Here is a 12,579-nt window from a genome sequence, read left to right on the forward strand (position 1 = left end):
GTTAGGGATCCCCCTTCAAAATAGCAGGGGACGGGCAACAGCCTTAAAGTTGGGAAAATAAAAAATACCAATCATAAATCCAGCATAACTGTGAAGGGTTAATGGAGAAAGCTGACTCTGAATGAATAATCGCTGAAAGCTAGCCCAAAAGCTTCATCTGTTTCCATTCAGTGAATCAGACGGTGCAAAAACCACAAAACAAATCAAGTTTACAGTTATTTCCAAGACTGATCCTCCTCATCACAATCCTCAACGCTGCAAGGTTCAACAGGAGAACCCCTTCTGTTAAAGTGATATCCATATCAGTTTAACACAAGCAAATGGCTAAATCAGCAAAACAATGTATGCTGGTGGTCACTGAGAATAATTCCATGGGTTGGCAATTTCATTAACAAAACATCACTGGACTGAAAGGCAAATATTAAAGGTGTGCTGCACATGACAGGAACTAAGCAGCACCAGAAAGAGCCTCACAAGACTCTGGAAGACATGCACTTCTGATGTACAAGCCACAGATTTACAGTCGTTAGCTTCCAAATGGACCCTGCCAGATATAATACTGCAAGAAAGGGAACAAATATCACACCAATTAGAACAGGAAAGACGAGTGACATTGAGAGAATGGATACCAAACACGAGGTGAATATCATATAGATTGTTTCATACAGAGAATAAACATCATACACAGAGTACAGGAGAATGTATGATCCTCACACAGTACAAGAACGAGAGTGGGAGAGTGAATATTACGCAAATAACACAGGATAAAGGGTGAATACACACGATGCAGGAGAGAGTGAATGTGACACACATTGCATTGGACAGAGGAAATATCTCACACATTGTACAATGCACTACCAAATGCCTCTCTTGTACAATGTGTAGCATTCACCCCCTTGGTATGATATTAACACTCTCTCTTATCATGCATCTGATATTAACTCTCTATTGTAATGTGTGAGCTATTAACCCCCTCTCCTGTACAGTGTGCGATGTAAACTCACATCTGTACAATGTGTATGATACCAGCTCGCTCTCCAATGGAGTGTGTGTGATATTAACCTTCTCTCCTGTATAGTGAGTGCCTAATTAATTCTCGTTCATAATTTTTTATTCCCAAACACACAATCTGGCAGAACACAGGTTCGGCAACACACATATGCAGATAATTGGCAAAGTCTCCTCTCTCCTCCACATCCCACGAGCAGCCTTTCTTACCTTTGCTAAATTCGTCCATCTTGATTGGCATGAGTGGACTTTGTGGGGCAGAGTCTCCACTTAGAGAATAACTGTGCTCTGCCTGGATGGCTGGCGTGGCTGGATCGAGCTCCATGTCCAGTAAAGAGTTCCTCTCAACCAGCAGCGGGTCATCAAAGAAACTACTGAACAGCTCATTGGAGAAGTCATCCAGGTTTTCTGAAAAATGCTGCGTGGATAAAGAGGAATGGTGTTACTGCATATAGCTCGATTAAACAATGTAAATACATATGGCCCAATAAATCTGCATTATGCATATTGCCTGATTCAACTGTATTGTACACCTGACTTGCTTAGTGTTACAGAACAGAGACCCCTGGCTAAATAGTATTGCTGCATATTACTGTAATAAATTGCACATGTACTCCAAAGACCTACAGGTTTGTAGGTTAATTGGCTTGGTATAAATGTAAATTGTTCCTAGTGTGTGTAGGATAGTGTTGATGCTGGGGATCGCTGGTCGGTGCGGACTCGGTGGGCCGAAGGGCCTGTTTCCACGCTGTATCTCTAAACTAAATGAATAAAATATGGCACAACTCTCACTTAATTGAACAGTGCATCCCCTAATTAAACAGCAGTAATAAATGGTGACCCTCACCCACTTAAACAGCATCACTGCATACGGCACGATTAAACAGCCTGTTTAAAGTGTTACTGCATCGGGCCCAATTAAATAATTACAGAGGAGTGACTTCTGATTAAGCCCTGTTGCAGCAGCCAGATTAACCAATGTTACTGTGAATGGTTTGAATAAACAATGTGACAGCAGAGCATCCAGTGTCAATGCATGCAGTCTTTATTTATAATACAGTCTTTTCCTGAATACAACGAGTTACTGTACACAGCTGAATTAAACTGATTTACTATATACAATCCAATTAAACAGCAATATGTAACAGTGGCAAATGACCCAATTAAGCAGTGTTCTGAACAAAGACTTCTGATTAAACAGTTGTTAAACAGTGAATCCCTGATTCAACACCGTTACTGAACAGTGTCCACTGATCAAAGCATTACTGTGTACTGTTTGATTAAACAGTGTACTGAATACAGGCCCCTGATTTAAAAAGTGAATTTGCAAACAGCCCAATTAAATAGTGTTGTACTGAGGTCTCCGCAGCTGCTGCTATTGATGGCTGAGTTCTTCCAGCAGTTTATTATTGATTCCAGCATCTGCAATCTCTTGTGCCTTGATTAACAGAGACCCTTATTTGAACAGTGATACTGCATGCAACCTGATTAAGCAGCATGACTGCACACCAGGGCCGGCGTTAAGCCGATTTGACAGATTGCTCCCAATTGGGCCCCGCGCCTAATGGGGGCCCCGCACTAATGTTCAGTATTTCGTACGGAAATACGAATTCTCTTTGTTAAATAAAGATTTTTTTTAATTCGCCATCCGGATTTTTTTTAAACGAACATGCATAACAACCGCTGCATGGCCATCATACACAAACGATTTGTTAACTAGTGCTGTTAGCACTTCTTAACGGTAAGTAGTTAACACCTTGTTATGCGATGTCATGAAACTGCATCTATCCACATTCCTCAGTAAATGTTATAGTGTTTTGAACAAGTATTAATGACGCCGTGTTCAAAAGGGAACTGCAGATGCTGGAATATTGAAGGTACACAAAATTGCTGGGGAAACTCAGCGGGTGCAGCAGCATCTATGGAGCGAAGGAAATAGGCGACGTTTCGGGCCGAACCCCTTCTTCAGACTCATTTAATGACGCCGTGTTCCTTTGAATAAAATTCACGCGGCGTCATTAATACTTGTTTAAAACACAATTACATTACTGAGGAATGTAGATCGATGACACGTTGAGAATTTCATTTAACTCACCATCATGAGTGAGGGCCCCGGACCGCGAGAAGGGGCTTCTTCCTGGTGTGCAGGTTAGTCATTCACCTACCGACCCACGTTGTGTCTCTATGTCTTTTGCTCACTCCCTCCCTCCCTCTTTCTCTCGCGCTCTCTCTCCCGCTCCCCGTCTCGTCTCTCTCTAGCTCTCCTACTCCCTCTCTATCACCCTGTCCCCTCAGCATTCCCAGAATCATTGATGTTTAGCGGTAGACAAAAATGCTGGAGAAACTCAGCTGGTGAGGCATTCGCCTGGCCCGCTGAGTTCCTCCAGCACTCTGTGTTTTTTGTTTGGCTCTGAAGTTGAAGGTGGCTCAGCGGGACGGGCAGCGGCTCTGGGGAGAGGGTTGTGTTTCTGGTCGAGACCCTTCTTCAGACAATCACAAGTACTCTCACCGACGCGAGTTCAGTTCGGTCTGAAGAAGGGTCTTCTCTTCAGAGTCGCTGCGCTGCCTGTCTGCTGAGTTACTCCAGCTTTATGTCTATCTTCAATTTCAGAGAAATACAAATTTTCACGGGGGGCTTATAACGTCTCTAAACCCCTCTGGGACCCTCTGAACACCTCTAAACCCCCTCTAGCCCCCCTATTTCCCTCTATTCCCCTCTAAACAATTGTAAACACACCTGAACCCATCTGAAGCCCTCTAAACATCTCTAAACCGTTTAAAGCCCCTAAGGCCGGCCATGCACGCACACACACAGACGCATACACACAAACACACACACTCAGTCACACAGACACAATCGCATACACTCATAAAAACACACACACACACATTCAATCTTTCAAAGTGCCGCTCATTTTATTAGATGTGTGACACTTTCATATAGTTTTTCAAAATTTTAGTATATCAAGCATTTAATGTTTTTTTTGGTTAAAGACGAGCATACTACACGAAATATAAACATACATACATTTTTACTTTTCTAGAGTAGGGGCCCCGCCATCAATTTTCTAATTGGGCCCCGCAATTCCTAGCACCGGCCCTGCTGCACACAACCCCCAATTAATTAGTATTAGCACCCACGGCCTGATGAAACAGTTGCTGAAAACAGTCTGAAGAAGGGTTTCGGCCCAAAACGTTGCCTATTTCCTTCGCTCCATAGGTGCTGCTGCACCTGCTGAGTTTCTCCAGCATTTTTGTGCACCTGCTGAATATAGACCCCTGATTAAAGTTTGTTACTGGAAACAGCCCAATTAAACACTGTTGCTGCATATGCACTTTGATAGTTGGTGCATGGAGCATAATTAAACAGTGTTATGTTATGGGGGGGGGGGTTGCACATAAGGTCATCAGGTCAAAGGGCATGATGCACGGAGTAGTTCAATCCTTCTGGAGTACAACGTCCCCATCAGCTGCAGCAGAGTTGGGGACAGTCTGGTCCCTCCGCCCACCCAGAGTCACTGACCGCCCAGCACCGACACCGGACCCTGACCCCGACCCCCACACCGGGGCGATTCACCCCCCCGACCCCTGGACCCCGATCCCCACACCGGGGTGATTCACCCCCCCGGACCCCGATCCCCACACCAGGGTGATTCTCCCCCGGGGTCCGGGTGTTTCGGCCGCCAAACACCGGCTGCGGGTACAGACGGCCCGGGGTCCATGAGTGTGGAACCAGTCATCATGGAGTCCGGATTCTGGGACAGAAGACGGGCCCACTATACTGGCAACCATAGTAAGTGCTTACCTGACGTTCACCGCTTGTACTCCAGTTGGCGTTGCGTGGCGACAGTACGGGTCACGGGTTGTGACCTCGACTGCCGTGCAACCTCCCTATACTGTCGAATTTAAGAGCTACTGAGCATAGAACACATATTGAACAGCATTACTGCAAGCAGTCAGAATACTGTTTAACTGGACTATATACATACAGGCATCATATCAGGTAACTGAGCCATCCATCCGACAACTACAGAGAGGCCCAGAGCTACTATCTACCTCATTGAAGACCCTCGGACTATCTTTAATCAGACTTTACTGGATTTATCTTGCACTAAACGTTATTCCCGTTATCACGTATCTGTACACTGTGGACGGCTCGATTGTAATCATGTACTGTCTTTTCACTGACTGGTTAGCACTGAATCTCAGTACACGTGACAATAAGCTAAAGTAAACTATAGTCCAGTTAAACTGTGTTTCTAAGCAAAGAACACTGATGAAACTGTGATTGCCTCAGGCCCCCGATTACACAGAAATATTGCACATAACCTGATTAAATGTTGCTACTGCATGCAGCCCATTTAAATTGTGCAACTGCTTATTAAACAATGTTACTGAACAAAGACCCCTGATTAAAGAGCATCATTGCATACAGCTTAATTAAACATTCCTACTGTATTCAGTTTTATTAAACTTAATTACTGTAAACCTCCCTCCTCCCACTAAACAATGGTACTGCAAATGTTCTGATAAAATAGTGTCGTTGTTTGCAGCTCAATTAAATTGTATTGCAGCTTGATTAAACAGTGTTACCTCATATGGCCTGATAAAACAAGCTTATTGCATACGGCCTAATTAAAATATATGATTGCGTACCGAGAGATTAAACAGTACTAATTGCATAGACTCCAATTAAACAGTATTACTACATACAACCACCATAAATTGTATTACTGAATACAGGCTAATGAAACAGTGTAACGCCAAAGTGTTCAAGAAGCTGCACGGACAGCAGTGGGCACTTAAATCTCATGGACATGCTATGCATTTAAAAATGATGTCATGCATTTCACAAGTTTACTAGTTATGGGAGTAGAATTAGGCCACCCGGCCCATCGAGTCTACTCCGCCATTGAAACATGGATGATCTCTGTCTCCTAATCGCATTTTCCTGCCTTCTCCGCCCTAAAAATACCCACTGACTTGGCCTCCACATCCCTCTGTTGCAATGAGTTCCACAGATTAACTACCCTCTGACTAAAGAAGTTCCTCCCACCTCCTTTCTAAAAGAGCGCCCTTTATCTCTGAAGCTATGACCTCTGGTTCTAGACTTTCCCACCAGTGGAAACATCCTTTCCACATCCACTCTATCTATGCCTTTCATTATTCTATAAGTTTACAGTCAGGTCGGGGGGAGTTCCCTCCGCCACGGGCACCATGTAATCCCTTGCTACCTGCTCCATGGTCGGATAGTCGGCGACTAAACCATCACCCCCACCTGGTTTGCCAGGTGTGGACCCCCAGCAGGACCGAAACAAGACCTGTCAAAGGGCGGATGAGCTCCTAGCGAGCCAACGGCCATCCACACTTCAGTAGAAGTTGCGATCACTGTTGTACATAGCATTGTCAGGCACCGTGCCCATTGATGTTTTCAACGATGATGATGATGATGAGTTAATGATTCTTGGCAATCCACACACAGTACCTTGCAGCAATGAAGAGTTTGAAGTGACGTCACTCTTATTACGTACAGAGCATGAAAGTCATCTTGTGTCTACAGTTCACCACAAACGTAACATAAAATGTGCAGATAACCTGTTTTAGTGACATTCATTGAGGGATAAAGGTCAGCCAGATCATCAGGGTAATTTGAAAGGCAAAAACTGCAGTTTAGGGAAATCTGAAATAACAACAAAGAAATGCTGTACATACCCAAAAGGATCATTTACATCAATGTGATGGTGCAGATGGTCTATGGTTTGCAAACTCAAGTGAAGGGTGGCATCTCTGACAAAAGAAACATAGAACCAGGAAATCCAGTTCATTCCTGAAGATAGACACAAAAAACTGGAGTAACTCAGCAGGTCAGGCAGCATCTCTGGAGAGAAGGAATGGGTGACGTTTCGAGGGTTGCGACCCTTCATTCCTGATATGGTCCAGCCTTAGACCACTTTCCTCACCAGTTCATGCTCCTGGTCCCAATTCTATATGGCCATTCTTCTTTCTGACATATCCAAATGTGGAAACACATTGTCTATTGGCATGCCTTTTAATTTGTAAGTTTCTCACCTGCTGTACTGAGATCAGGTAACTCATTCAGGAAAAGGGATTGTACCTGGTCTGTGGCAATTCAGTGCAGCACAGACTAAGTAACCTGCACAATCACTGCACGATCAATGAAATCCATATCAGACCAAACCACTGTCAGCCATGGCTCAGATGCAGGTCACTGGACCTCAAGTTAAAAGAGTTGTGCTGAGTTAGTTCTCCTGTTTAGGTTGGGACAATAAGTATTTAGTATTTTTAGTATTTAGTATTCACTTTATTGTTATTTCACCGAGTACTTGCATACACAGAATAAACGAAAAATTGTTTCTCATCAGTTTTTGTCAGTGCAATTAATAAAAACAGAAATAAATAAATACAAGTTAAAAATTATCATCTCTAAAATAGACCTAAAATAGAACTAAAAACAGACATTCAAACCGAACAGTGACTTTACCTTGACAGGTGTCTAGCTGTCAAGGTGTTGGGTGAGGTTAGATGTGGGGGTGTATGTGTATGGGGAGGGGACACAGTCCGTTAACCATTGTTATTGCTTGTGGGAAGAAGCTGTTTAGCATCCTGCTGGTCCCGCAGCTGATACTCCTGTACCTCTTCCCAGATGGCAGAATGGAGAAGATGTGGTGGGATGGGTGGTAATGCCCCTGTCCCACTTAGGAAACCTGAACGGAAACCTCCGGAGACTTTGCGCCTCACCCAAGGTTTCCGTGCGGTTCCTGGAGGTTGCAGGTAGTGGAAGCAGGTAGGGAGACTGACAAAAACCTCCGGGAACTGCACGGAAACCTTGGGTGGGGTGCAAAGTCTCCAGAGGTTTCCGTTCAGGTTTCCTAAGTGGGACAGGGGCATAAGGGTCCTTAATGATGGAGATAAACCAAGACTCTCATTTATTCTCTTTGGTGAAGGTAATTGATCCCATGGTTCTCTTTGTAGAATATTTTGCAACCTCACTCTGTTCCAGGGACAGGTTTTTATCCCTCAGTTAAAATCTTATATTATCCGGCCATTTTCCCGTTGTTGGAAATTGCTAACTACAAATCTGCTGGCATGTTTCCTATTTTACAGCATCACTTCACTAAAATACTTGGTTGGATGGAAAACACTTAAGAACATCCTCCGATCATATGGTGAAATTGCAAATTTTCATTATTCCCAGAGGTAATATTAACAGTATTTTGCAATATTTAATGCCAGATATTGTTCTTAAACTGTGGAATTTGAGATTGTGGACATTGAATTGCAAGTGCTTTTGGCTGCCTCAAAGAAATTGCCTCCGCTTTACATCAGTCATTTGAACAATACTGATCGTAATCTTAACCGGCCCACACCAGGGTCAGCATCCCCACGAACAGGGGGGTCAAGCAAATATATTCATTTTCCCAGCATTTTCCTCAAATTCTCTAATGGTGTTGCAACTTCTCATATCCAAGGATGTACAAACCAACTTCAGTAACTTTCCCAGACCAATATCTCCAACTTTGCAGCACTAATAAAATCAGACAGCTCTGCTGGGCAGGTCATTCACATACCCAACATCAGATCCCCGAAACCAACACTGTGTCTGTGCTGTCATAGCAATAGACTATCTGGTGGACAGAGGAAACCATTCAAGGATATTCCTCCTTCTGCAACTCCTGGGGATCCCTTGTTCTAAATGCTCATTGGGGAAGGAGCATTCCAGATGGTATTCTCCTCTTGCAGGATGTGGGAAGTCAGGGAAACTCCCAGTATCCCCGAGGACCACACATGTGAGAAGTGTATCCAGCTGTATCTCATGACTGACTGCATGAGTGAACTGGAGCTGCAGTTGAGCAACCTCAAGATCATCCTGGAAACTGGGAACATCATGGGCAGGGGTTATACAAAGGTTGTCACATCTATGGTGCAGGGAGAAAGTAGACGTGTGACCAAAAGGAAGGGTAAAGGGTGAAGGAAGGGAGTGCAGGATTCTCTTGTGGCTATTCCCCTCAAGCATAGCGTTTTGGATACTGTTGAGCAGGGGAATGAGCATGCAGGAGAAAATAGCAGCAGACAGGCCTGTGGCTCCAGTTTTGGCTGTGAGGCACAGCGGGATTGTGTGAACTTACACAGGGCCACAATGATAAGAGATTTTAAACAAGACCTCAGGTGGTGTTTTGATTCCCAGTTGGCAGGGTCTAGGATATTTTGGACCAGCTGCAGATCATTCTCAAGGGAGAGGGTGAACAACAGTACTCAAGACCTAGGTAGGAAAGGGGTACTTCAGACTTGAGTAGGAAAGGGGATGTAATAAGGTCCTGCAGAGTAAATATGGGGAGTTAGGAAGGAGGTTAAAAAACAGGACCTCAAAGGAGGTAATTTCTAGATTACTAATAGTGGCACGAAGAGAAGGATAGGCCTGGTGAATATGCAGCTGAATTAATGATACTTCATTATCACATGTGACATGTCACAGTGACATTCGTTATTTTGCCTACACAAGGTATGCAAAGAGCCGCTACATATAGGGCGCCGACAAAGATACAAAGTGTTCCATTTAGTCCCCAATGGTGACCCTTTGTTCTCGGCAGCCCCCCATGCTGGGTCCCCCTTTGTTCTCCGCAGGCCCACACGCTGGATCCCCCAGACAAGCTGGTGCAGGAGGTAAGGGGCGTAGGTTATTGGTTCATTGGGATCCTTAATATAGACATGGTCTCCCATAGTGTAAAGTGCTTGGATGAGAGGGAATTTGTTAAATGTGTCCTTCTGCATACAGTGAGCAAGAGCAAATGAAGGGGGACCAGAGGCAACATTTTCACTTGATGGTTAGTTCAAATCTAGAATAAACTACCTATAATCTAAAATAAGAAGAAGCTATAGAAGTAGATATAATTATCTAAATCTATATTATACTAAACGTCTCGTCTTGTTTGTACGTCTGCCTGTCTGTCTGCGTGTGTTGGAGCGATCTCAAGGAACTATGCCAAAATCATACACAATAGCACAAATGTTTTTGCAGAACCTTACTCAGCTTTTACCCATCATCGTTCTTACGTTTCCTTCAGATTTGATGCTATATTTCACAAGTTATTGATATTTAAATTTTTTTTAAAGCCAACTTTAAACATCATAACTGCCTTTGAGGGAGACTCTTCCAGCAGCTTCCAGTGATGATGTCACAATGGCATCTCACCATCGTCCAATCACAATGGGATCACATTTACACAAGCTGCCGTGAAGATTCCGAAAAATGAAAATGACATCACAACGTGATCTCCGCTGCCAATACACAAGCTATAAGGGTGTTTTTACATTGTTGTAAGGAGAGGGACATAGTGGGGAGATTAAACATTTTTAAAGTGGCATTTAAAAGTTGGATTCCTTCAAATCTGCACTGGCAGTTAGGCAGTTATGATGTCACAATGCCCTACCAGCTACAATGTTTCTATCCCAGAACACTGAGTCCATCAGGGAAAGAATCTGCCAGCCTACCCCGCACAGCAGTTTAATGATTAGATTTGGATAACAAATTGGAAGAATCTGCCAGCCTAACCCAGCACAGCAAAGTTTAATGATTAGATTTGGATAACAAAAGATGGCCTTGTCTGCGGCACCAACATCACATTAAATCGTTTAAAATGACCTGCACAGTTGGGTGCTATGGGTGAGTGGTGGAATCTTATGTTGAGGAATGGGTCGCATTGGGGACCAGGCCTCCCGTGTGATAGGGACCCAATGGGTAAGTGGATTTTTGCTTTGGGGGAACGGGTTACGTTGGGGGAACAGGTGAGTGGTGGAAACGGGTTGTGTTGGGGAGCGGGTGAGTTGTGAATTATTGCGTTGGGGACGGGACCCAATGGGTCCCACTTGGTCTAGTATATTACTAAAACTCTCATCTTATATGTTAGTATGTCTGTGATATGTCTGTGTGTCTGTGATTCTGTTCCTGAAGTTATGCCAAAACAGGACATGATAACACTACAATTTTTGGCCCACCTTACTCTTCATTGTCCTGTGGTGTGGTGTATCAAGTTTCATTCAGATTGATGGTATATGTTATAAGTTATCCACATATTAAACTTTACAAGAACAACTTAGACAAAAATCTCTTCCATCAGCGCTGGCAGCTAGCAGCGTATGATGTCACAATGGAATCTAATTTACATAAACTGCCCATCAGCAGTGTGCCACCACACAATGACATCACAATGGGATCTCGGTTTAAAAAACACAGCAGCTCACAATGACGTCACCGGGGGTAGGGGCAGGGAGAGGGGTTGTGGAGGGAGGTAGGGAGTGACTGAGGGTAGTGGAAAGGAGAGGGAGGGAGAGGTGAGGGAGGGAGTGGGAGAGGTGGGAGGAGAAGGGAAAGAAGAGGAAGGGAGAAGAGGAAGAAGAATGGAAGTGCTTGGGATGAGGGGGAATGGAGGAGGATAGGGGTAGGAAGAGGGATGGTGAGGCACACTTGGGAAGGGTTGCCATGACATGTGTCACAATGGGAATCTGTGGCGTCACAACGGGAACCCGTCAGCCGTGCCTGTGCAGTTGGGGGCTATGGGTGAGTGGTGGAATATTGCGTTTGGGGAACAGCCCTCTCCAGTGTGAAAAGGACCCAATAGGTCCCATTTGGTCTAGTGGCTCTTAAAAAGCATTTGGCCAAAAATATGGATAGGAAGGCTTTAGAGGGCTCTGGGCCAAATGCAGGCATATGAGACTAGCTCTTTATGCCAACTTGGTCAGCATGGACAATGTGGACTGAGAGGCCTGTTTCCATGCTATATATCTCTGTAACTTTATAATTCAGTAGAATTGAGAACCTTGAATTCATGCATCCTGTACACTTAAAACCCAATGTAAATAGTGGAAAGAATGCACCTAGCTCAGAAACTGCTCCTCCAAACCCAGCTTTCCTTTCACCGGCATTAACTGCTGGTATGAAAACAATTCAACATCCTGCCTTGCTGAATTTAAAGGGAGTGGGCAGGATCTTTCAAAAGCACTGGATCCGGCTTAGCAAAATAAATAATGATAGTTATGACTTGCAGTTGGGCAGCTGAGAAGACAACATATGCTGAATGCGGAGAGGGCGTGCTCAAGTTATCCAGAGCTGACTCATGCCATGGTATGCAAAGTAGCCAAACAAGATTTGCAGGCAGGCTCCAATTTATTCAACTTGAACACAGCTTCCTACCTACGTCATTGCACCTGTACTGGGTTATCGCAAAACCAATAACCTGAATGCAAATATGTTCTGGAATCTAAACCAGGATATCCTATACGGCTTTCTTTGAAAAACCTGTCAAACAGAATGCACCATCATTATCATAACCTAATGACAGGTAAGGAGGATTTAAAGAAACCCACAAAGAACACAATCACATTGTTTTGGCCCCTCTCCTTTCTTGCCTTTGGCGCAATGAATTAAGTAACCATGCGTCATTCTGTGGCTGAATTATACTCGTACTAAATACAATACAATCTTTTAAATACTTAAGTTGAGTGAACTGCACCCAGAATTTAGGCAGTGCACAGGCCACACCTAACTAAAGTTGA

The 12,579-nt window shown here is 44.1% G+C and overlaps 1 protein-coding gene across 3 annotated transcripts in view; it reads right to left on the bottom strand.

Moving 5' to 3' along the window:
- Nucleotides 1-12,579, bottom strand: part of creb3l1 (cAMP responsive element binding protein 3 like 1) — a 140,412-nt gene that overhangs the window by 62,108 nt on the left and 65,725 nt on the right. For all 3 annotated transcript variants that reach the window (XM_033039215.1, XM_033039214.1, XM_033039213.1), the window contains exon 2: nucleotides 1,219-1,426. In XM_033039215.1, the coding sequence (XP_032895106.1) occupies nucleotides 1,219-1,426 (208 nt within the window). The remainder of the gene's footprint in view (nucleotides 1-1,218; nucleotides 1,427-12,579) is intronic.

This window comes from Amblyraja radiata, chromosome 20, assembly GCF_010909765.2.
Source record: "Amblyraja radiata isolate CabotCenter1 chromosome 20, sAmbRad1.1.pri, whole genome shotgun sequence".
Classification (NCBI taxonomy): domain Eukaryota; kingdom Metazoa; phylum Chordata; class Chondrichthyes; order Rajiformes; family Rajidae; genus Amblyraja; species Amblyraja radiata.